This window comes from Zeugodacus cucurbitae, chromosome 4 (genome assembly GCF_028554725.1).
Source record: "Zeugodacus cucurbitae isolate PBARC_wt_2022May chromosome 4, idZeuCucr1.2, whole genome shotgun sequence".
Taxonomy (NCBI): domain Eukaryota; kingdom Metazoa; phylum Arthropoda; class Insecta; order Diptera; family Tephritidae; genus Zeugodacus; species Zeugodacus cucurbitae.
In genome coordinates this window covers 24,708,890-24,735,213 of record NC_071669.1, presented here as the reverse complement: position 1 = coordinate 24,735,213, position 26,324 = coordinate 24,708,890, and the positions used below count along the sequence as shown (strand labels likewise).

General features: G+C 36.9%; 1 protein-coding gene across 8 annotated transcripts in view; it reads right to left on the bottom strand.

Annotated features, from left to right (window-relative positions):
• Nucleotides 1–7,753: 7,753 nt before the first annotated feature.
• The window catches only part of LOC105214792 (titin), a 186,379-nt gene continuing 167,808 nt past the window's right edge, over nt 7,754–26,324 (bottom strand). For 2 of the 8 annotated variants that reach the window (XM_054230424.1, XM_054230426.1), the window contains 5 exons: nt 24,880–26,060; nt 24,112–24,714; nt 22,403–22,497; nt 17,622–19,712; nt 11,856–16,312 (listed from right to left, as the gene is read on the bottom strand). In XM_054230424.1, coding sequence (XP_054086399.1) covers nt 14,624–16,312; nt 17,622–19,712; nt 22,403–22,497; nt 24,112–24,714; nt 24,880–26,060 — 5,659 coding nt within the window. In that variant the 3' untranslated portion in view covers nt 11,856–14,623. Of the gene's footprint in view, nt 9,983–11,454; nt 11,625–11,855; nt 16,313–17,621; nt 19,713–22,402; nt 22,498–24,111; nt 24,715–24,879; nt 26,061–26,324 lie in introns of those variants that run through there. The other 6 variants (XM_054230430.1, XM_054230431.1, XM_054230427.1 and 3 more) reach the window with 5 other exon arrangements.

Here is a 26,324-nt window from a genome sequence, read left to right as displayed (position 1 = left end):
CAGTCGAAATGCTCGAACGAGTCATCGAAAATTGGACTCAACGGATGGACCATCTAATGCATAGAGACGGCTAACATTTGAAAAAGATAATAAAAAAAAATAAATGTCAAAGAATGTTATTTCGCATGATAATAAACATTCCCCATTAAATTTGAATTTTCTGTTTATTTTTCCTTTAATAAAGTAGGGAACCTCGAAACCTTAAATACCCAGAAGTAATCGAGATAGATATAAGAGTTAAATATAAGTATATATCAAACTGGATATCTGTCTGTCCGTACATATGATAATTTAAGTACAAGTTGTGATATCTTCACTCCGCAGGTTAATTTTTCCTCATTTGACTAATTTGACCCGATCCTTTGGTTGAGTTTATTTTATTACACATACATGAATAGGATTTCAATAAAATTAAGCGTGTAGATTTCGATTAGCATTATGCCATTCGACATTAAACATTTGAATCTCAATACCGATTACGATTACCTTACCAAAGCACTATATAAGATGAATTTTGGATATATAATAAAATAGTGGAAATATTTCCAGTTTAAATCTGTCTCTGGGTAAGCTGATAACATGTCTGAACCTATTCAGATTGTGTCCTCCAAAAAAATCCAAATGTATGTATGTGATTGGCTTTGCAACCGTTTAGCCGGATATAGCCGAATCGACGATAGTGCGCCACCGCTCTCTCTCCTTCACAGTTCGGCGCCAGTTGGAGATCCCAAGTGTAACCAGGTCGCTCTCCACCTGGTCCCTCCAACGGAGTGGAGGCCTTCCCCTTCCTCGGCTTCCTCCGTCGGGTACTGCATCGAACACTTTCAGGGCTGGAGTGTTGTCGTCCATTCGGATAACATGACCTAGCCAGCGTAGCCGCTGTCTTTTTATTCGCTGAACTATGCCAATGTCGTCGTATAACTCGTACAGCTCATCGTTCCATCGTCTGCGGTATTCGCCGTTGCCAATGTTCTGAGGACCATAAATCTTACGTAACATTTTCCTCTCGAAAACTCCTAGTGTCGTCTCATCTGATGTTGACATCGTCCAAGCTTCTGCACCGTAAAGCAGGACGGGAATGATAAGCGACTTGTAGAGCTTGATTTTGGTTCGTCGAAAGAGGACTTTACTGTTCAATTGCCTACTCAGTCCAAAGTGGCACCTGTTGGCAAGAGTTATTCTGCGCTGGATTTCGAGGCTGACATTGTTCGTGTTGTTGATGCTGGTTCCCAGGTATACGAAATTATCTACGACCTCGAAGTTATGACTGTCAACAGTGACGTGGGAGCCAAGACGCGAATGCGCCGACTGTTTGTTTGATGACAGGAGATATTTCGTCTTGTCCTCATTCACCTCCAGACCCATTCGCTTCGCCTCCTTATCCATGCGGGAAAAAGCAGAACAAACGGCGCGGTTGTTGCTTCCGATGATATCAATATCATCGGCGTACGCCAGGAGCTGTACACTCTTGTAGAAGATTGTACCTTATCGGTTTAGCTCTGCAGCTCTTATAATTTTTTCCAGCATCAGGTTAAAGAAGTCGCACGATAGTGAGTCACCTTGTCTGAAACCTCGTTTGGTATCGAACGGCTCGGAGAGGTCCCTCCCAATCATGACGGAGCTTTTGGTGTTGCTCAACGTCAATTTACACAGCCGTATTAGTTTTGCGGGGATACCAAATTCAGACGTCGCGGCGTAAAGGCAACTCCTTTTCGTGCTGTCGAAAGCAGCTTTAAAATCGACAAAAAGGTGGTGTGTGTCGATCCTCTTTTCACGGGACTTCTCCAAGATTTGGCGCATGGTGAATATCTGGTCAGTTGTCGATTTTCCAGGTCTAAAGCCACACTGACGGTGGGCTTTAGTCTTTCACACAGTACGCTCGATAGAACCTTGTATGCGATATTTAGGAGGCTGATCCCACGGTAATTGGCGCAGATTGTGGGATCTCCCTTTTTACGGATTGGGCAGAGCACACTGAGATTCCAATCGTCAGGCATGCTTTCTTCCGACCATATTCTGCAAAGGAGTTGATGCATGCACCTTATCAGTTCTTCGCCGCCGTATTTGAATAGTTCTGCCGGTAATCTATCGGCCCCCGCTGCTTTGTTGTTCTTCAAGCGGGTAATTGCTATTCGAATTTCTTTATGGTCGGGTAATGGAACATCTGTTCCATCGGCATCGATTGGGGAATCGGGTTCGCCATCTCCTGGTGTTGTACTCTCACTGCCATTCAGCAGGTCGGAGGAGTGTTCCCTCCATAATCCCAGTATGCCCTGGACATCGGTTACCAGATTACCACCTTGGTCTCTACATGAGGATGCTCCGGTCTTGAAACATTCGTTAAGTCGCTTCATTTTTTCATAAAATTTTCGAGCATTACCTCTGTCTGCCAGCTTCTCAAGCTCTTCGTACTCACGCATTTCAGCCTCTTTCTTTTTTTGTCTGCAGATGCGTCTCGCTTCCCTCTTCAGCTCTCGGTATCTATCCCATCCCGCACGTGTTGTGGTCGTTTGCAACGTTGGGAGGTAGGCACTCTGTTTTCTCTCCGCTGCGAGACGGCACTCCTCATCGTACCAGCTTGTTTTTTGTCGTTGCCGAAAACCAATTGTTTCGGCTGCAGCGGTACGCAGTGAGTTTGAGATACCGTTCCACAGTTCCCTTATACCGAGATGCTGATGAGTGCTCTCAGAGAGCAGGAGTGCAAGTCGAGTAGAGTATTTCGTGGCTGTATGTTGCGATTGCAGCTTTTCGACGTCGAACCTTCCTTGTGTTTGTTGACGGGCATTCTTTGCTGCACAGAGGCGGGTGCGTATCTTCGCTGCGACCAGATAATGGTCCGAGTTTATATTTGGTCCTCGGAGCGTACGCACGTCTAAAACACAGGAGACATGTCTTCCGTCTATCACAACGTGATCGATTTGGTTCCGCGTATTTCGATCAGGAGACAGCCAGGTAGCTTGATGTATTTTCTTATGCTGGAATCTGGTACTACAGACGACCAAATTTCGGGCCCCAGCGAAGTCGATCAGCCTCAGGCCGTTTGGCGATGTTTCGTCATGGAGGCTGAATTTTCCGACTGTTGTGCCAAAGGCACCTTCTTTACCCACCCTGGCGTTAAAATCGCCAAGCAAGACTTTTACATCGTGGCGGGGGCAGCGCTCATAGGTGCGTTCTAGGCGCTCATAGAAAGCATCTTTGGTCACATCGTCCTTCTCTTCCGTTGGGGCGTGGGCGCAAATCAGCGATATGTTGAAGAACCTCGCTTTGATGCGGATTGTGGCAAGACGTTCATCCACCGGGGTGAATGCCAGGACTCTGCGACGGAGTCTCTCTCCCACCACAAATCCAACACCAAATTTGCGCTCCTTTATATGGCCGCTGTAGTAGATGTCACAAGGACCCACCTTCTTCCGTCCTTGTCCCGTCCATCGCACTTCTTGGATGGCGGTGATGTCAGCCTTGAGTCGTATGAGGACATCAACCAGCTGGACAGAGGCACCTTCCCAATTAAGGGTCCGGACATTCCAGGTGCATGCCCTTATATCATTATCCTTAAAACGTTTGCAGGGGTCCAAATACTTGTAAGTATTATCGGGGCTCTTCATTGATGGTTTGTTTAGCAAAGATTTGCTTTCGTCCTCATAGTGTGGTGGTAATCCCAAAATTAAGGTTGGTATTGAAAACGGATGAAATCGGATCGTTGCCTTGTTTAATCGGATAATAACCACACCCACCTCCCATACAAAGGTTTTGTTGAAAATTACTAAATTCACTCACTAAAGGAAAACGTCAGAAACACAAAATTTTGCAAAAAAAAATGTCATGTGGTAAAAAACCATAGAACAAAAACAACTCGACCGATTTTAATAAAATTCTGTACATAATTCTTTCTAGTCACACTGATGACACAAATGGTAAATGGGCGAAATCCGTTCAAAACCACGACTACCTGTAACTCAATTTTGAATTCCATCTAATTCCTTCTATTTATAATGTAAACATAAGGACCCATTGAATATAGCAGAATAAACTTTACACAAAAACTATATATCGTCTGTAACTTCATTTGTGGAAAAATTGTCGAAATCGTACTATAACTTTTCAAGACCGCGGATATTAAACATGAAGAATTCGGTGCCGAAGGGTAATTTTTCACCGAAAATATCGGTAAATCTCTCAGATATTTTATTTTAATTCAGAGGAAATTTTTTTTCTTTTAATAGTGTGTTTTCCCCCACATACTTTCTTATTATAATGTTTTTAAAAAGACGTTGGGCTTAATTGCTTATAAATCGGTTAATATGTGAGATATCTTAGCAAAATTAAGTGAGCGTAAAGTCTTGGATATAGTGTACCTTGGTGGGGAAAATGAGAGAAATCGGTTCAGAAATTAACTCATCCTAATATACCATATATGATGATTTACGTTATTCTATTGGACTTTTTGCCGAATATATGGGTCAAATTGTGTGCTATCTTAACACGTTGCCTAAAATGTCGTACGTTTTCGTGCGACACATGAAAATTCATGGGTTGCCACATAGCACGAAAACGTGCTACAGGGGTTGTTCTACATTCAACTTTGTCTGGCATTTTAATAAAGTCAAATAATTTTATAGAATAAAAAACAAACATAAAATAAAACAGATAACAATAAAGAGGCGCGAGACAAATTTTCGTACCATTTGATCAGTGCCACGTCCCACAAAATTGCTAAAATAAAAAAACCTTTAAAACCCGAAATAAACCGTAAAACCTTTCGGGCAGAGTAAAATTTTTCAAATATTCCCGATATTTTAACACCAGTTTATAACAAAAAACGTACTTGGCACCTGTAGAAGGTTTTCGCCAAAACCGCTTGGCATGTGTTAATAAAGTTACATCAATAAATTACGAGAGTATAAAATGTTCGGTTGCACCTTAACTTAGCTTTTCCTTACTTGTTTTATTTTCGAAACATTTCTCTAATTAAGCAATTAAATTACCAAAAACAGTATGTTTTAAAGCTAAAATCTGTCTAGTTTACAACTTGATGAATTTCTACGACTTATGGTAGAAATTACCGTTCGGTTTGAATACTTTGTTTAATATTGTCTTGTAATATTTAAAAAAAGAAGTGTCTGAAGAAATAAAGAACTGAGCATTAAGCAGATTAAAAGTGGATTAACTGAAAGAAAAATTGCCGAATTAGTGAAAAGAAATCGTGACATAGCATCTATGTATAGATGTCACACCCTAAACTATTTGAAATTACATGACGGGGAAAGTAATTACATACGGGAAACCCAATACAGAACTGGAAAAGCCAAACTCAGTTGTAACTGTGAAGCATGGAAGAGGTGGCATTATAGTTTAGGGGGTGTATGTCGACAATGAGAGTTTGAAAATTGGAGCCGATTCTTCAAATCATGGATCGCAACAAGCGCAGAAAATCTTGGAATAAATACGAATGGAAGATTGGTACAGTATAGAGATAACAAGAAAGTTGGTCGAAACAATGCCAATTGGTTTAAAAAAGTAGTCCGTCGAAAAGAAAGAGCTGAGGGATATTAAATAGTTAATTATACTCTCGCAGCAAAAGTTGCTAAAGAGAGTATTATAGTTTTGTCCACATAACGGTTGTTTGTAAGTCCTAAATCTAAACGAGTTAGATATAGGGTTATATATACCAAAGTGATCAGGGTGAAGAGTGGAGTTCAAATCCGAATGTCTGTCTGTCCGTCCGTGCAAGATGTAACTTGAGTAAAAATTGAGATATCTTAATGAAACTTGGAACTCGTGTTCCTTGGCACCATAAGAAGGTTAAGTTCGAAAATGGGCGGAATCGGACCACTGCCACGCCCACAAAATGGCGATAACCAAAACCACATAAAGAGCTATAACTAAGCATAAATAAAGTTATGAAAATAAAATTGGGAACATAGGATCGCATTAGGGAGGGGCACGTTTCAATGTAATTTTTTTTGAAAAGTGGGCGTGCCCCGCCCCCAAATAGGTTTTTTGTATATATCTTGCAAACCAATAAACCTATGTATATAAACCAAACTTTCTGAATTCGTTTCTTTTAGCCGTTTCCTTATACAGTGCAAAAATGAAAGAAATCGGATAATTACCACGCCCACCACCCATACAAAGGTTAGGTTGAAAATTACTAAAAGTGCGTTAACTCACTAACGAAAAACGTCAGAAACACCAAATTTTACATAAGAAATGGCAGAAGGAAGCTGCACTGAGATTTTTTTACAAAATGGAAAATGGGCTTGGCGTCGCCCACTTATGGGTCAAAAACCATATCTCAAGAACTACTCGACAGATTTCAATGAAATTCGGTATATAATATTTTCTTGACACCCTGATGACACTTGTGGAATATGGGCGAAATCGGTTCAAAACTACGCCTACTTCCCATATAACTCAATTTGGAATTGCATCTGATTCCTTCACTTTATAAGATATACATAAGGAACCAATGAAGTTAGCGAAATAAAACTTTACACAAATACTGTATGTGAGCTGTGACATCACTTGTGAAAAAATTGTCAAAATCGGACCATGACTTTTCAAGGCCCTTGATATCAAACTCAGTGCCTAAGGGTAATTTTCCACCGAAAATATAGGTAAATCTCTAAATAAATTGCGAGAGTATAAAATGTTCGGTTGCACCCGAACTTAGCCTTTCCTTACTTTTTTTCTATTGGTTTCGATTTTACATGAATTGTCGAATAGATTATTTTGAAAAAAACGTAATTTTTGTGAACGAATCCAAATTTAACTTATTTGGATCAGGCGGGAGAGTTAACGTATGTATGGTGAAGACCGAATGAAGCGCTGGATCCGAAACATCTTAGACCTACAGAAAAGCATGGTGGTGGGCATGTGATGGTGTGGGGTGCTTGTTTCGCCACAGGAGTTGGAAAACCGTGCTTCGTTGAAGGGAATATGGATGAATTTCAATATTTACAAATTCTGCGAGAAAATTTAAAACAAAGTGCACAGAAGCTGGAAATTGGGAGTACATTTCACTTGTATCAAGATAATGATCCGAAGCTTACCGCCCATATCGTAAAGGAATGGTTATTGTATAATTGTCTAAAGTCTTAAAAACACCACCGCAATCTCCCGACTTTAACATAATCGAGAACTTATGGCATAAATTGGAAGTAGAAATTCGGAAGCACACAATATCAAATACAAATGACCTCAAGATTGCCCTAATGGAGGAGTGGGAGAAAATATCTCCCGACTATACAAAAAAATTGGTAGAATCTATTCCAAATAGATTAAAATCAGTTATAAATCAAAGAGGTTATCCTACTAAGTACTAATTTCAAAAAAATTCTGATTATTTTATGAATTTTCATACATTTAAATAAGTGGGCCATTTGATGTGGAACATATAACTTCATGTGAATTCCTTGTTTTGTGTAAATGTTGAAATTTGTGTAACAATTTTATAAATGAACTGTTTATGCTTTTGTGGGCTATTGTCTAAAATTTAAGAATAATACAAAAAAATTACAAATAAAAACTAAGTTTTGGTGTTTTTAACACGTTTTATAAACTTTTCACAGGTGGGCCATTTTGAGTGATACTCACTGAACATATTAAGAATATGCTCTCAATATGTACATTAACTATTATTCCAAATAAGAAAACAGTTTTTAAATTTTTGATTTTCATTTTATTTTCATCATTTATTTGTATTCATTTTTATATACTGAAGTCTAAATTTGTTATCAATATCGTCAGCCTAATAATCGTGTTTAATCCACTCACATAACCGAAAACCATAAACCACATAATGTTTTACCATTGCAATAGCTACAGCGTACAATGCAATTCATTGTTCACTTTAATGAAGTATATATGTATTTTATTAATTTATTTATTAATCATTACGCTTTAATAAATTGTATTTATTACCATTTCCATTTGTTGTGGGCATTAACATTTCATAAATGCATAAATTCATAGCTTACTTTGTGATTTCAAGAGCATACTTTGTTGTTTTCTTGTTGTTGTTGTCAAGTATATTAATAATAATTATAATAAATAATAGTGTATGTAATTTATATGGATATATTTCTTTTTGGAACATATATTTTTTGGTTGATTTTTTCATGATATACATAACGGTTAAACATTTTATGCTAATTAAAATATAAATTACAGAATTTTAGCTACGAAGACGTGCTTCTTTAATAGAAAATATATGTAATTTAAATAAATATTTTTTTATTTATAAAATATAGATTATATGAGGATTAGAGGGAAAGAGTGGGAAATTAGAGAGATATAATGCTTGTAATTTTTATTTTATGTAATTAAGAAAATTATATAAATTAATATTGTGTTTCTAATCAGTGATCTATTTCACAAAATAAAATATTTGAATTATTTTTTTTTAACTCTATTTCACCTTGTTTGTATTAATTACACACATCATTAATAATTTTTAGTATCTGCATTTTTTATTATTTTTCTCCACTGTTACTATATACTTAACCTATTTATCGTTATGCCGTAGATACATACAATTGCAATGGTGATTCTGATTTATTTTTTAAATTTATATTTTTATTAATTTCGTTTTAATTTTTGTTCTTGTTCTTAGTTGTTTGTGTATGTACAAAACTATGAGTGCTTTGGTAGTTGTTGATCATTAATTTGCCTATAATATTTAGTAGCTACATCTCATATATTTATATAATGTTTATATAAGTATGTTTGTATGTTTGTATATTAATATTTGTTCGCAAGTTGCGCTTGAGTAGAAAAATGCCTTTCGCTTCATATTAAATGTATATTTATGGTTAATGCGAGCATAAATTTACATACAGATTAAGATGATTTTAAGATCTTGTCACTTAGTAGCTGTTTAATTTTATGCGTTTCAAATCATGCATCTTTCATCAACAGAGTGCAACGTCGCAGAGCGCGCACTCAATGCCAACACTCAAATGTCGTGGTGGTGGTGGTGAACCTTAATGTCTAGGGAGTAGTGAGTTTGCGTACAAATTGGATTTATTCTTTAATATTTTTTTATTTCTTATACAGTATATATGTGTGTTTGTGGGCTATATACACTAGCAATTTGTTGCTGCACGACTTTGTTGTTTGCAGCGCAGGAGTATGAAGGACACTGTAGTAGTGGTGTGCATAACGGTTTATGTATGGAATAGTATTTATATTTTGAGTCGTTGAATTTGGCAATATGTATGTATTTAATCTTTTTGTTAAATTTGTGAAAAGTTATTTTTACAAAAATGTCACTGTGGTGCCATGGATTTATGAAGTTGTACCCAAATGTAGTTTAGTGATTTTTTTTTCATTTACATGAGTATTTTAATATTTTTCCTTTTATTTGAAAATTACTTAAACTAGTCTGATTTACAATAAAAACAACAACATTATAAATTTTTTTTGGTATATGTGTATATATAATTTTCATTATTTTAGCCTTACAATTAGATTTGTTGCTTTAAAAAGTATGAAATTCGTTTACTCATTTTTCATTTTTTAATAAATACACTAGTTTCATATAATTTTTCTTTATGACAAGTTATTTATTTTCTACTATTTTTTATGTTATTGCTAGAAAAGAAGCTCATATCTGACAATTTCCGACATAGTTATACATATTTTACAAAATTATAATTAACAAAGTAATAAAAATTTAACTTGTTAAAAACATATTTTAAATAAAGTAACTCAATGCTACGAAAAGAGAATTGAAAATGCACTGTTTGAGCCAAAAATAAAAACAAAAAGGCAGCTAGTAATTCACCTCCGTTGTAGAGCTTTTGAGTACAACTTTCGGTTCTCAACTGCCTCAATTTTTCACCTCATTCAAAGCACCGTTTTTCTTATCCTTCTTCACGAGCGCATAAATCGAGGCGGCCTTGTAGTTGATTGGTCCATAGTGTTGACTCTCTAAATCGGCATAGATTAGCTCATCGTCGAACTCCGCAGCACTCAAGGGCTAAAGTGTAGAGTTTTTGAGTATTTTATTATCATTGTAGCATTTATTTGCCCATGCTTTGTAATTTTTTGTGGCCTTGTGGTATATTCTGTTAAAAAGCATTGCGGTTTAATTGGCATTCACAAACGGTTTGTTAGTATAAACAGTCATCATGGGCAGTTGGCTTTCAAGCAAAGACGCCCAAATAGTATTGTAAAGATCCGAAAATTCCAATGTTGGAAAATATAAGTCAAATGGAACGCTAATAGTTCTGCGTTCCAAGGTATAAAGTTGTTTAAATAATTTCTAACCTATACCACCTAATATTTTAAGTTTTCGTAATTAATATTGTGTTTGAACTGATCCTGCATTTATTGATTACAGAAACTACCTGACTCAATAAGTGAAAAAACGACCATCTTTGTCGTTATAGCATGAAATTTGGAGCTTTAGAGTGAAAGCTCTAATAAGAAACTCGAAAAAATATTTCTTAAAAATAATGATCTATGATAGACGCTTTCAAAAATTTCTATGTAGAATACCGAAAGGGATATGCATTATGTGAGGTTCTTATGTGGACTCAGTCGTTAAGTAGGCACTAAAGAGCTCAGTCGATATTGAGAATCCAAATCGTGTGGGAGTGGGAGTGAAAGTGGGAGCTAATATTTTTCAATATGTAGCGTTGGTGGAAAATTCACAAAAAAAAAAAAACTTAAAAAAGCTTTCACAAAAAGCTCCCGCAAAATTCAAATAACAAGTGAAACTCCAAACTGCTTTCCGAAAAATACATTAAGCGATGTATTTGTATTAGTATTAGCAAATTTTGAATGTAAAGCTTTATTAAATAAGGTGAAAGCTCTCGCAAGTAGTTTATTTTTCTGTCGTGCTGTGCGCGTTTCAGAACTTTCAGTTCAATGAAATTTTTGTAAACAATTTTAATTGAAAACCAAAATAAAAGCAAATACTTTATACCATACGATTAGTCAAAATGGAACAAATGTATATATGAGGGAATGAGATGAGTGGTGAAGGTATGCAACGAAAGACCATGGCAGGTGATAGGTGAAATATGTAACCGAAACGAAATGAACAAAAAACATCATCAAGAATTTGATTTTTGATTTTTTTTTCTTGAAAATAAATAAATAAATCTGGAAATATAACTGAATTACAACAAATAATTTCATGGATCTCAAATAGCATATAAAAGTAAATAAATCATACAGTGTACATATAACTATACATAAGACTATATAAAAATGCAAAACAGCGAGCTCACGACAGAAGAATAAACGAGGATTTAAATGAAATTAGAGTTGCCACATCGTTTTAAAGCAATACAAAGGAACGTCTCAATTTCTACTGATTTTTTATTGTTTCAACTATTTGCAAGCTAAGAAATATTTGATTTCGATTTACCTCTCCGAAAATAACTCAACATATCAATGCATCTTAGTTTACAGTTAAACACGTACGTTTATATTTGTAGTAAGCAGACATTTATGTACATTTGTGTGAAATATATTGCAGTACAAGTACAATATTTAGGTTTTTTGTTTTTGTTGTTTTTTTGGTATTTTTTGCTGTAGAAATAGTTTTCGCCTTTGTGTTAGAAAATGTACGTGTTACTGCCTTTATAGGGATCCTCAAAATCGGACACTTGCTACAATGAGACACGAAGATAAATTAATATTCAGTAGTTTTCTTAGTTTTTAATTTTTATTTGTGTTTTTGTGTGTTAACAACAAAAATCAACGTTTCGAAATATTAATGTTATTTTGTGGTGGCGAGAATGTGTGTGATGAAATTGTTTCTAACAGTCTTGGTAGATCCAATCTGAAGTTAATTAGTAACATAGTGACACAAAGTAAGCAACACGAATTTTATGATGAAATACCTGAGTCTAAAAATTACGATTTTTCGCCATTTTACGGTACGGAGTGAATTCGAAAGAAATTGATTTAAGAATTATTTAAATCATATTGATGTTTTTTTCATTTTTTTTAATGTGAGAATACTTTTATGCGTTATGAATAAATTTAAACGAAGACCTTTTCTAAACTTATAAACTAACTCATTAAAAATTGTCCTGGCATAAATTTAATTTAACGGAAAAATTAAGATTAACTTAGTTTATTACTGCAAGTAGATAGTTTGCACAGATCTTGGATAATTTTTTTTTTATATATTGTATATTATTTAGGTATTTAATACATCTCCTTAATTCAATCAATTTAAAAATTCAGTAGGATGAGCTAATTAACTCAATTAAATACATTATTTCTCAATACCGTAGTTTCTTGATCTACAAAAATCCCATTTAAGTTGAAATTCCCTTGGAATTTGACGAGCTTTTGAATGTTAAAAATTTATAGATTTAAATTATATAAATTATCTATCGACGAAAGCTTTTGAATTTTTTTAATAAATTATAGTACTTAAAATCTGGAGAATTATATCGTGTTCACCGAGTGGAGTTTTGAAATTTTTGATTGAATTTTTCGCCCTGATGCTATGAAAGAGGAAATTACCCTCTTAACATCTCTGCATTAGCCCGGTTCTATAAACATTTTTGTAACATAAGCTCATTAGCGAAGTTTTTTACATTAGACCAATCTGCGGCGTTATAGCCTTTTCGCACAGCCAAATTAATATAATATCTTTAATTGTGAAACCCGCGGGGTTGCATTCCAGTTTCAACTCGAGTTGTATCTGATTAAGAATTAATGCATCAAAAGAAGAATTTTATTTTGAATGCTAAAGCGATCTAAATAAGCTCTTTAATCGAGCAAAGGCTGTTTAATCAATTAACTCCTGGGCGAAAAGGCTTGAAGCCATATCGGTATTAAAAAAAAATATATTAAGGGTTTTAAAGTTACATATGAGTTCAATTATTCAAATATTATTCAATTATTTCGGAGCAATCATATAATTTGCCTTAGTAGGACCAGAGAGACAGACAGACATTTTTAGTTTTTAATGAGCCATAAATTGGTAAATGATTCACAAAATGCGAAATAGTGAATTTTACAACAAAATATGTTCATATATTTATAATTTATTTGTAAAAAAGATAAATTTTAAATAATAATTATGTATATAGTTAAAATTAAATAATTCAAATATTTGATGATATAAATCAAGAAAAAATATATTAAAAATTTTAATTAATAAATTATTATTATATTTTTTTAAAACAATCGAATTTGCATTTAAAACACACTAATATTTGGTAATAATTAATAAATATTAATTTTTGGTTTAAATAATTTGCATGCTTTTAAAATGAGAAGCAAGTAAAATACATTTCTCAACGATTTTTTTAAATAATTAAAATATAAGTAAATAAATTTATAAAAAATACTGGATCAAATATTTTAAAATTTTTGTATGGTTTTTTGATAAATTAAATTTTTTTAGTGAACATTTTACGCTCACATTAAAGTTATAATTCATATATAATTCAATAAATATTTCCATTTACAAATTTGTTTTGGGTTTCAATTATTTTTGCTCCATAAATTGGGTAGCTTACGAAAAAACGTATCGAAAGAATTAGAAGCATAAGTAAAATATAAAAAATATGAAAAAATAATTTAAAATTATTATTATTATTTTAACTTAAACTTCTCCACTCAGACTACTCATAATTCAAACTGACTTATGTTTTATGCATTTATAATACATTAATTTTTGGTTTTAAATATTTGTTTACTTTGACTTTATGATATACCTATCGAAAGATTAAAAGCAATTAATTACAATCATATACAGTAAAATACACAATAAAAAAATAATTACTTAAATAAACGTGACATAAGAACTAATTAGTCACAAAATAATTTATTTTCTTAAATTAAATAAATAAATAAATATTTTAATATTTATCTTATTAAGCAAATAACGGTGTAATATTGACTAAATTGTCGCTTCTTGCATTCAAATTATATGAAACTACAGTTTATACATACTTAAGTACACATTTTTGTAATTTTATATGTATTTTAAACTTTGCAACAAATACAATTTATTAAGTCACAAGTCTACTACTTACACATGAACCTATTGCATTCGCACTATGCATGTTACATAAGACAAAGAAATCGTTATTAAATTCACTTATTTTTTGGGGTTTATATACAAATAATGTTGCAACATTAATATTTTACACAATAAATACCATAAATATGTATGTTTGGTGTAAGACTATATTAATTTGGTTTCAAGTTATTACTAAACTGCTATACATTCATAAATTCAATATCTAAACAAACTGACCTTATTCGTAATTTTTATTTAATTTTTTTTTTTTGTATTTTGAGTTGAAAAATACCAACAAACTTAACACGTTGACAGTCATTTACCTACAGCTGGGTATGTGTGTATATATATGCCTTATAACTAAGTAATTTATACATAACTAGATGCCTAGAAATATAACTAAATGCACGTACTTACTCGCTTCAAATTATGTATGTACTTGCGCTTGTTGCCTGCGCATGACAAGGCGCGCTTTAAACTAAATTGGAATTTTTGGTATTTATTTACAGTTATTAGTACTGGCCATGCTGTGTTGTTTGTGTTGTGAAATGTTGGCTGATGGCGACACTTAAAATTTTACACCAAATTGTAGCATATCAACAGACGCACTGTACGCGACGCCTAAATATGTACTTCTCGATAACTCTGCCGCAGCATGTACTTCACGTGACCACCATTACGTCCGGCGGAGAGTACCACACGCGGCGACTCAGAGCTGACGGTTGTGCGCTGCACCACAGCGCCTTCTGTGGAAACGCTCTCCACCAGTTCGCCCACCAACTCCTCAACACCCTCATCTTCGTCGTCGTCCTCGCAGAAAGAATAACCGAGATCTTCTTCATCGTCGCATGGCGCCTCAAGTGCAGCATTTGCGGCGACTTCATCCACTTTAACGTCACTCTCACTTTGCGTTGCGGTCCAGTCTTGCGACGTCGTTCGGCTGGTGCTCAAGCGATTTTCAACGTCCAATTGCTGTGTCCACCGCTCCGGCAGTGCAAGTTGCTTGTGCAGGTTCTGACGTGTGCCCGGTTTGGTGGCATAAATTAACTCGGGATGGTGTTTGGTGAGCGCTTCGAGTGCCTCCAGCGAAGCGGCCGGATTAAGGCTTACATGCGGTAATTGTGCACTTCGAGTGATTTGTTTGATTTCGTCTGCGAGTTCCTCGCTCAATTCCGATTTTTCTTCTTCCTCCTCTTCCCGGTGTGGCTCGCTTAACGGTATTTTCGCATTATCTCTTGTTGTTGTTGGGTGCTCAATTGGCGCTTCGCCAGCTCCAACTGGCGATGCTATGGGTTTGAAGGTGCGTTGCTCGTGCCAGGAGAGCGGTCGAAAGACGAGCGGCCCACCTTCGATTGCGTAACGTCTGGTTGGACGTGCTTCAGCAATTAGGGCGATGGGTTGTTGGCTGGGAGCCGTAAGCTCTGCTTCATCGCCGTGGTGCGCAGGTAGCTCGAAGTTTTCTAGTTGTTGTTTGTGTTGCATTTGGATACGTAATTGCTGCAATTTGCAGTGCCGCAATGTGCCGGCCACCGTTTGCGATGGCTGAAAGTGGAAAGTATGATATTTGCGCAGCGGCAACTTAACTGGTCGACGTGCGAGATAGTCGCCAGTTGCACCATATGTGGCTGGTGTTGTTGTGGAAGTTGCGTTTTGAGCATCTTCACTGTGTGGCAACACTGCATGCGCGCTAACGTCAAGCCCAGCAGTCACATTATTGTCACACATATGGTCTTCCGTGGTGGCAGTCTTCTTAGTAACAACAACAATATCTCGGTCATCAGCATTACCACCTAACGGTACTAATCTGTGCCGTTGTTGTTGGCACATTGCAACATCCTTGTTCTTGTGCTCATCAACGGCCTCATCGTCCTTGTCGCCATGCTCGTTTTGTTTGTTGTTATTGGCGCACAATTTTCGCGGGATTAGCAACGATTGTTGATGCTGTTGATGTTTGCGGCTATTGTTGTTGTCATGCTGTTGTTGTAATTTAATTTGCTGTGCAGCTGCTGCTGTTGTTGTTGTTGCTGTAGCGGCCTTGGGCGCATTGCACGCATATTGGGCGCGATAATTGTGGGCGTGTGCTTGGCAATCGGCAGCGCCGTTGTTGCTGCTGTTGTTGGCGGCGCTCCGGCTGTAGGCGATATAGCGGATATGTGCGTAGGGGTCGCTGATAGTCTTTCGTCGTAGTTTCTTATCTCTGCCGTGGGCACTGTACCCGTCGGCGGTGGCGGCGGCGTTGGCAGCGCAGCCGGTCGCTGTTGCGCTGCGTTCGCTTGCTAGAAATGGATTAGTGACGCCAATAGCATAATGCTGTTAGTTAGTGTTTTGAGATTATTGTGGTTTCAAGCAAAGATATAATTGTCAGGTTAATTGTGGCATGCAACACAAATAACACACGCGCATACAAGGTGTATGGTGGGAATTTAAGGTCGTAAAAAGCATATGAATCGGTGGATGTTGAATGAGCCCGTATTAAAGATGATGTCGATGATTTGCGCAAATAAACAAACGAAATATAGAATGGAAAAGTAAAACAAAATTTAAGTAAATAATAAATTTAATATATGTAAAACTGCATTACTAATACTGATAATATTATAATAAAAACTAATTAAAGGAAAATTTTAAATAATCAATTAAATTTAATTAAAATATACATATTTTGGTTGTGAAATAATGCAAAGAATTGAATGTCAAGAATAAAATTATAAGAGCCTGGAGTGATATTTTTGTAGTCTTACATTCAGAAGATTGAGATTTATAATATCACAATGTCTTGAATTGATTTTAAATTGGTTTTGAAAACGGATGGCAACCGAACTGGAAATATTTAGAAGTTTTAAGGAAGATATCTCCTTTAGCTTATTACCCATATTAAGTTAGGTTTGGTTAGGTCTAATGGCTGCTTCCCAAAAGAAGAAGATTTCTATATTTTATCTGACTATAGTACTATAGGACAGCCTTATCCTTTGTGACGCCAAAAATTTACCCCCTTAATTATATTTAAGAATCGACAAAACGCATACTACACATCTACAAAGGTTTTTATTTCTATATTCGCTTAATGTTGGGAAGTTTCCACTTCGTTCTCTTTCAATCGGATTGTAGCTAGAGTCTAGTAAAATTTTTATTCTGACCGCATGCTTCATGAAGGGATAATGACCAGTTAGAAACCCTATTTCTAGGTAAATATAATCTTTCCTGATGAAAGATGAAGCTTATCAGCTTTACAATTTGCCGAGATTCTGCTATAGCAAGGCAACCAGACAAGTCTAATAGCGAAGTAGCCCGAAGGCCTTGATAATGAGGTCAAGTCTTATGAAGTGTTGCTTTTAGATCAAGTAGTAGATGTTGAAACTACTTTTGTTATTCTCAAATACTCTCAAATGAAAACTCATTTCCAGTAAAATTTTAATCAATGATTTCCTTCTATTAGCATATCGCCTGCGTTCTGAAAACATCTAATCTATATACAATTAATTCAAATCTTGACAACAATTTTTCAAAATGAGATATTAAAGTAATAAAATAATTAGGACACTACACGGGTTCGAAAATTTTAAATTAGAAACGTATTTGTTGCAAAATCTAAGGCATTAGTATACAAGCGACTACAAACCTCGATTCCCGTAACGGATCCCGCTGGCGCTAACACGTTTTGCTGTTTTTTACAACGACGCGTGCCACTCGCACTCACCGTGCTTGCCACACTTAGCGATGATGCAGAGTGACGGTGGTGACCCAGCTGGTATTGTTCGTACTCCTCGGGCGTTGTAATTTCCGCGGGCTTTTGATGTAAACCACAACGGGGAGCCGTTAAGCCCACACCAGTCTTCAAGAGCGGTGCCACCCCAATAAGTGTACCTGTGCCGCTGCTATACAACGAATTGCATGAGGACAAGGACGTCGGATCTGTTGAGCCATGCCCACCGTGACCATCGTTTTGTGAAGACGAAGCAGACTCATACGACGAATTGACTAAGTTGGAGCTGGGCGAACATGAGCGTTCAAAAGCGCCTGCAGGCTGACCATCAACGTTCATATAAACGGGCAACGAGGTACCACTGGCCGTAGCGTTCGCTATGTTGCACTTGCTGCCGCCGAGTTGACGCAGCGACTTCTTATAATTAATGCCATTGACGAGACTGCCTGTATTCGGAGCGCCACTAACAGTGGAAGCGTGTTTCGCTAATTTGTTGCCTTTTGGTGTTTTCGGTGGCGGCGTGCCGTTCAGTATGGCCGTGGTGCGCGTGCTGCCCGGCGGTGGTGGCACCGGCGTAACACACTCATACGAACTATTCGAAATGCCCGAATCGCTGCGATAGATGCTCAGTCGTTCCGGTTCAATCAAGTTGAAATCATCCTTCTGCTGGTGTTGGCGATGGTGATGTTTTTTCTTGTGGCCCGTTTGTCCAGCCGTTGTATGACTGCCGCTCACACCGCTGCCGCTAGCCGTCGGCTGCGGATGTAGCAATATGGTGGCTGTACCACTCATACCGCCCGCGGCTGGCGATGGATGCGCCTCTACGGCACACTCGTGCACCTGCACTGCGGCCGTGTTGTCACCAGCCAAGTTCTCATAGGCGGGCGGATCGTAGAAGCGCATCAAAGCCGATGACTTAACCTGGTGGGCGTTGTGTTGGGCGCCCGGGCCGGCGGAGTCAATATCGCCAATGCTACCACCAGCAAAAGAATGATGTCGCTTGCACTTGCCACCACTGCTGCTGTTGCTGCCGCTACCGTGCAAAATCATGGACGCATTCAAGAGACCACTCGCCGGCGACTTGTGCACCACATGCGGTGTCTTGTGCTTACCGCCACCACCGGTGAATTTCAACGAGTAGAATTTCTTATCCTCCATTTTGCCGTCGAGCATGGGTTTTCGCTTGCCGCTGCGTTGCATCGAACTGCTGCCACTGATGTCCAATATGTGCGGCTGATACGCATTATCCGACGTGCCACCGCTGGTGTCATATTTTTTGAAATTGCTGATAGCCAAGAAGGGGTTGGTGCTGACCGCAGCGGCGGTGGGCGGATGACCAGCGCGCGGACTATGACCATCCAGGCCTCCCATATCAGAAGCGCTGGCACTGCCGCTATTGCGCTCAACCACCGCGTATGTGGGGTAGTCATGTTCGATGGCATTCAACAATTGCGCACTGGAAGTGTTATTCGAGGCGCCATTTTTATGCTTCTGCTGTTGCTGCTGGTGATAATATTCTGTGTAGCTTTTCGGAAAGCAATTATTCAGATTGTATGTAATTTGATGGGGAGCAGCGCCGCCGCCGACACTGCCGTTCATATAACCGCTGCCACCAGGATCTGTATTGCCGGCGCCGACGTTGCCGCTGGCGCCATCCGCTGCTGATATCAGCATATGCTGCTGCTGCTGTTGTTGTTGGTGATGCTGCAGCATACCTTTGTTGTGGGAATTCATTGTGTGCGCCTGCTGGTGCTGGGGATTCGTTGTTATCACTCGTCCACCGGCACCGACATATTGCATGGTATTGTATTGATGCTGTTGTTGTTGTTGATGATGCTGTTGGTGTTGATGATATTGAAATTGCTGGTCGTACTGGTCCTGCTCGTAATGCTGCTGCTGCAACTGGTGGTGCTGTTGCGGGCCAATATTTCCATTGAGTCTCTTGGGTCGTGGAGCGACGCGCACCACATTGGTGTTGTTATTAAAATTTGTAAGAGTCGTAGAGAACTGCGCGCATGGTGTTTGTGGTTAGTGGTGGTTTAGTTGGTTGATTGCATGTTTGTTAAGTTGTTGTTGTTTGTTTATGTTATGCATTACATTCATGGAAGCGGTGGCGTTGTTGCATGCGGGAGAGCGAAAAGAAATCACACGAATGCTTTGGATTAGTTTTTTGTTATGCATTGAATTTGGAGTGTTTGTTATTAGCTGGATATGTTAGCATATAAATTGAGAATTAGTTACAGCTCTAAAATTTTTGTGTGTGAAAATATCATTTTTGCTATGATTATTAGTAAAAAATGTTGAAATGAAAACAGGATTATTCTATGCATGTGGCGGTTGGTGTGAACCATTTTAGTAAAATTAAATGTTAAATTAGTGCTTAATTATGGAGTTGGAAACAATAAACTTAGTGATTTACTAAAAAAGTTATGTAATATTAACCTAAATACTGAAATTCGACTAATTATTGAAAGTATAGATTTCTATTGATTTTATTTTTATTTTAGGAAACTATCGTTAATTCTAATTAAGTCATATTTTAGAGCCTAATTAGTGCTCATATTACTTAAAATATAAGAAATAGCATACAGTATTCCCACCATAAAGAAAACATACAGCCATAGAAATTTCATTAAATACACTTAAATTTTGTGAATTTTTTCCTATAAAAAGTGAAGTACAACTAAGAAGTGTAAGCTATAATATTTTAAGTGATCGCATTTTCGGTTTCTAAATTTGTAAAGACAGTACGTATAGAGACATTTGATTAGATATTGGATATTAAAAAATTATAAAAAATAGTCAAGAGAAAAATGCAAATTGCTTTGGATATTGAAAATGAACAACACTTGTCGAATTGGTAAATTGCACTCAAAATTGGGTGATAAAGCCCGAATTCATGACGAAGTCACCAAAAATAGGCAACATGTGCACAAATAAAAGATAAAGAGGCATAAAATGGAAGAAAACGGTCGGGCTTCTAAATTTATTGAAGATGCACTAAGAGACAAGGGTGGCGCTTGTTCAAAAATATACGCACTGGAAGAAGGAATAAGAATATGCCATATTTCCGGAAACATCCTATAGATTCAATACTCGATTTGTCTTCTATCTTTTGATAATGAATACAGCTAATAAGTTTGTGTACATGAAGAAGACATTCTCCTGAGGATCAAGTCAATGAACTTGCAGCCACTGGGGTCTCATTAATATTTTTAATTTAGTGGATAATTAAATAGTACATATTTTTAGTATTAATATCATCCTGGTGCTGAATATGTGATATTCAATATAATCTCATATAACTTCAATCTGACTTGTTAAGAGATAACAAAAAGGACATTTTGAAAGTAGAAAATGAAATATTAACCTAAACGCCATTAAATATACTTCTGTTCTTGAGTAGAATTGATTGATGTTCAAATGACACTAAATACAGTCTACAAAAATATTATTTATTGGTAAACAATCAATTATGAATAAGAAAGTTTTAAAACTGAAAATATCTATTTATAATGAGAAAACTCCATTAAATCTATTAAAATTCGTAAAATAAAGATGTGTTAAAATTATTATAAAAAAGAAAAAATATTAGTTTAAATTTAGTGTAAGTATTTGAAATTACAGCTTAGTTAGTTAATTTAGTGAGGTTAAATAAAATATAGAAGATTTAAATAACGATATAAATGTGTTTACATGTAAAATATTTAAAAAATCGACTTCAATAAATAATTTTAAAATTACTTACAAAACTAAAAATTCAATATCGAATAATATCAAGATAGTACTTGCATGAAAATTTAAAATAATTCTATTACCTAAAACACTTATAACTATTAATTGAAAAGTCGCTGGTTTTAACCAAAAAATGTAATTTATATTTTTCACAACTACTTAGAGAAAAAATACTCACAGAATAATGAATAATAGCTTGAATATTAAATAGTTACAGAGTTCAAAAAAATATCACAGCAATCGAAAATAATTCGCAAATATGGCAAAATCACATTTTTTCTGTCATAAAACCAAATTCTTGATTTTCTCTGTTTTGTAACCAGAAAGTGTGAAATTATGAGCAATACGATGAAAATATGAATTTGATAGCTAATATGGCAATAAATTTCACAAAAATATACAAATACCAAATGTAAACAGATGCATTACAACAAACACATTACATTACAGAACAGCTTATATTCAGAATTAACAAATACGAATTTTTACTTAGTTTTGTAATCAAACACGTATTTATGCGAGAATTTCGGTGTGTTTTTTCTGGCATATGTACTACAATTTAGCATATGAAAAATAAGCAATAATTTACGATACGATAACGATACAACTAATGAATTTTTAAATTTATATTTGCAAACAAACGAAATGGTTTTTGCTACCGGCAAATCGTCTAAAGTGACGAGTATGACACATATGTGTGTATTGTATGTATGTGACGATAATTTATGAAGTGTGAATTGTGACTTTTTTATGGAAATTGAAGGTGCATTTATGTTTATGTATGTGTGCAGTTTGTGCCTAAAATGTGTGATTAGAACGATTTTATATAATATCATGTGATGTAATACCATGTGATGTGATGTCACTTGATGTAATATCATGTGATGTATTTTCATGTGATGAGTCTAGTTTACGTAAATACTAGTTAATTATAAAAGTTGATGTCTTTAATATACAAGTACCTTGTTAGGAGCCGTTTGCAGACCATGAAATGGTAGATTCTCATACTCGCCAGGTTCCGTCAATGGATCCCCCAGTGAAGATGACTTGTCTTGTACTGTTTTAATTTATGCAATTTTTTTTACATTTGTTTCACATTTTCACACGATTTTATGCAATCATTCGTCGTATCAATTCGCATACGCAGCGTTGTATGTGTTAATTCGAATTCGTAGTATAATTTTTGGCGCATCAGATTTGTCATTTTCATAAAATAAAAGATGAACGCAGACGATTAAAAATTGTAAATAAATAAAAAGCAAGTAATAAAAATTAAAAATTCTAAATAAAATGGATTTATAGGGTAAATTGCTACTTAAAGGTATTAGAAAAAATATTTAAAAATTTATTAAAAAACATTACAATTTGAAATTTGAAAAGAAAAAAACTTAATCTTAACTTAAAGTTGTATTACTTAAACATAGTGACTAATACATAAGACTGTGTAACTATTTCGAATATCAAAAAAAAAAAATAATAAAAAAATTAAAAATATGTCTTAACTCACTAACTTAAAAAGACTGGACTTCACGAAGTGTAAACCATCGAAGGATATACGACACAAGATTAAAACCATAAAGTGGCATGCGCGACATTTATAGCTAACAAAAATGGCAGGCAAATAATATTATTGCGCGACATTAAAAGACAAAAACATCAATTGGCAGGACTGATCTTAAACTGAAGCATTAAATGTTTGGGGTGAAAATAAAGTGTCACAACATCGAGAACACTGACGATAAAATCATATGAATTAGCTTGGAAAAAATAGCACACTTTATTAAGTAGAAAAGTAGAAAAAAATATTGTTTGCTTACTTGTGAACAGTTGTTAAATAAGGACTTCACACGATGAAGCATTTAGTATTACTTAATTATGTTTAATAATATTGAAATTAGAAGATTTTAAGTTAGTTCGAAATCAAAGTTTGTGTTAGGATAAATTTTACTTATTAAATGTGATATATCGATTATTTAGTATTTGCAATGGATGAAACTCGTGGAAATGAATTTAGAATATGAAGAAGCTTTCACTTAAAAAATTATTAGGCAATCACTACATTAAAAACTGACTGACCTCAAACTTTACTTATGAAAGTTTCAAATTGATGCTTTACACATAATACGTGAAAGCTCATGGAAGCTTTTTCAAGGCTTCTATTTCCATACACTGGAAAAGCGAGCTTTGTATCGCAATTTGGAAAGCTTTCTGCGTCTATGCATCTGTAGCAAAGTGCATTATACTTCGGGACCTAATAATTACAATGATATCGTATGCATCTTGCTTCCTCTAACTCTCACTATTGCTATTGTAAAAGTACGAGTCTCAACAAATATAAAATCGGTGTAAAAATTTCGTTATTTAATTTGTAGTATATTAAAGCGACGGAAGTGTCGTCAATAAGAATCAATAGCTTGAATAGTGAATTTTAGATTCTGAGTCATCTTTTTGTAATAAACAAGCGCGCCCTCAATAAGTCTAATCACAAATATCTATGAAAATTAGTTATTAGTAATTCCTAAGGTAAAAAGCTAAATTTGGTAAAAAATATCAAAATATTCAAAAGCTTGCGATTCTATAATTTCTATGAAAATATGTATGTATGAGCAATGCGTAATGTGTATGAAATATGAGTGTATGAGTGTAAATGATGGCATGAATTTGTTCTTACTTTGTACACGCTCTACCTTCGTCGGCGTAACTGTTGCCACATTGCGTTTCTGTAAGGGCGGCGGCGCCGCTTTGAAAGGCGGTGGTGGACGTGGCGGCGGCGTAGGACTCTTCAATATGCCACGGTGTAGCTGTTGCGGTAGTCCACGCGTTGGCGTCGTACTGCTGCTGTTGTTTCCGCTGGCGATCCCATTCCCGCCGTTGGTGACCGTCGCCATGTTGGGGATGCTCGCTGCCGTCTTGTCGTATGAAGGCACTTGAAATGTCACAGAGGCATGTGATCGGGGACTGTAGGCTGGTGGCTGCATAAGCGGCCGCATAGCTGGAGGCGATTGTGGTGGCTGTGCTTTCGCTGCGACTATGGCTGTTGGTGTGACTGTAGTTGTTAGATTAGAAGCAGTTGGTGCGATGGCGTTTGCATTAAGCTCAGCGGCACTAGCGTTTGCGGTTGGCGCAACTGTGCTAAGCGACATGCAAGTGTGATTGCTGATGCTAATATTATTATTATTGTTGTTGCTATTGTTATTACAATTACCGCTACGGCTACACGCGGCGACAGCATTGTCACTGGGCGTTGTGCGTACTGGCGACTTTTTGTACGTGACTACAAGTGGTGCGTGCGTTTGTTGTGGTTTTATGTTGTTGTTGTTGGGTGACAAAACAAACAAAAAAAAAAACGAAAGACAATAAAAATGCAAAGCAAAATTAAAATAATTGCAAATCAACTGTAAAATCAAAAGCAAAGAAAATGTGAGATTTCATTAATTACCACTGCCACTGCAACGGATGCCCTTAAGACGATGCTCCGCGGCGAATGGCGACGTTTCCGCGCCCTCCGCACGTCGTTGCCACAGTACGCCCGCGCCCGCCTGCCACATGCCACCAAGCAGGCCGACATGACTGCGCTGGCTGTCGCGTGTCGTATCGACACCGGGGCCGCGCCGCTTGAAGATACCTGTTAAAAACTTTTCCACGCGTCCCAAGCGCCGCGCGCCCACACGTTTCGGCACGCTGCCGCAAACCTCTGCGCCTTCCTCCATCCGCTCGGCGCTGTCAACTGGCAACTGTTCCGTAGTTTCTGTCGCATTAGTTGGTGCATCCTCTGAAGGCGCGCCACTGTCTGCTACGCATCCGCTCTCTGTTTGTGGTTGCCCCATGTTCCCTAGCAATATTTGATTATGTTGTTGATCTTCGTTGTTGCTGTAAGCCATTGTCTGTAGTTGCGCTGATTTGCTAAATTTATGTGGCAGTGTCTGACATTCTGTGCGCGACGTGCAATCGCTGGCGCTGGGCTCATCGCTACCCACACCGGCCGCGCGCTTTGCGCTAAGCCGACCAAGCGTTGACGTTTGCTTGACACTGTCAAGTCCAACAGCAGCATCGTCGCCACTGCCCGCCACATCTATAGCCACGTTATTGGTTGTGACGGAATTCGCCGTCTGTGTGGATGCATTGAGTAGTGTTGTCTGTGCGGTGGCCGCCGAGAAGCCAGATGCATTCAGTGTGCCGCTTGAAGCGGTGCTGCTGTCAGCCGCTGTCAAATTCGACAGTTGTGCTGTCAGTGTGTGTGGCCGTAGAGTCATACGATTAGTTGCCAGATTTTGTTTGGTGTCGCTGCTGACATGCACCATGACGCCGGGCCGCAACGGCCAGCGCGGCGGTGATTTGGGTGCTTGTGCGGCATGTCGTACACGTAGGCTGGGCGTGCGAGTGGGTGTCGTGACAATTGTGGGTGTATGTAAGGGTGTAGGCGTGGGCTTGGATGTGATCTTGGTGGGTGGTTTAGGTGGCGGTGACTTGGGTGGTACTTTCGGGCCGGGTAATTGGGGTAGTTCTTGTGCGGCTAGATTTGGTATTAGACAACCTGTAGTTACTTGTTGTGGACAGACTGTTGCAAGCGCCGGCGCAACCACGCCCACTTGCGGTGCATTCGACTGATACGAGAGTACACTGTTTGTCCGTTTTGTGTGGTTTGTTCATATATGTGAGTGTGTGTATGTGTGACGGCGCAATGATGTGTTGATGCAGTTGATGAGTGGCGATGAGTTTATTTGGTTTATTTTTAATTTATTTATTTTAGTTTATGAAAAGCATTTATTTAAAAGAAAAATGTGACAACAACAACATTTATTTGACACAAGCAACCAAAGTTTAGTGTTGTAAAACATGATACAATTTTTGTGGCGTAAAAAACGGTGCACGCATCATAAATAT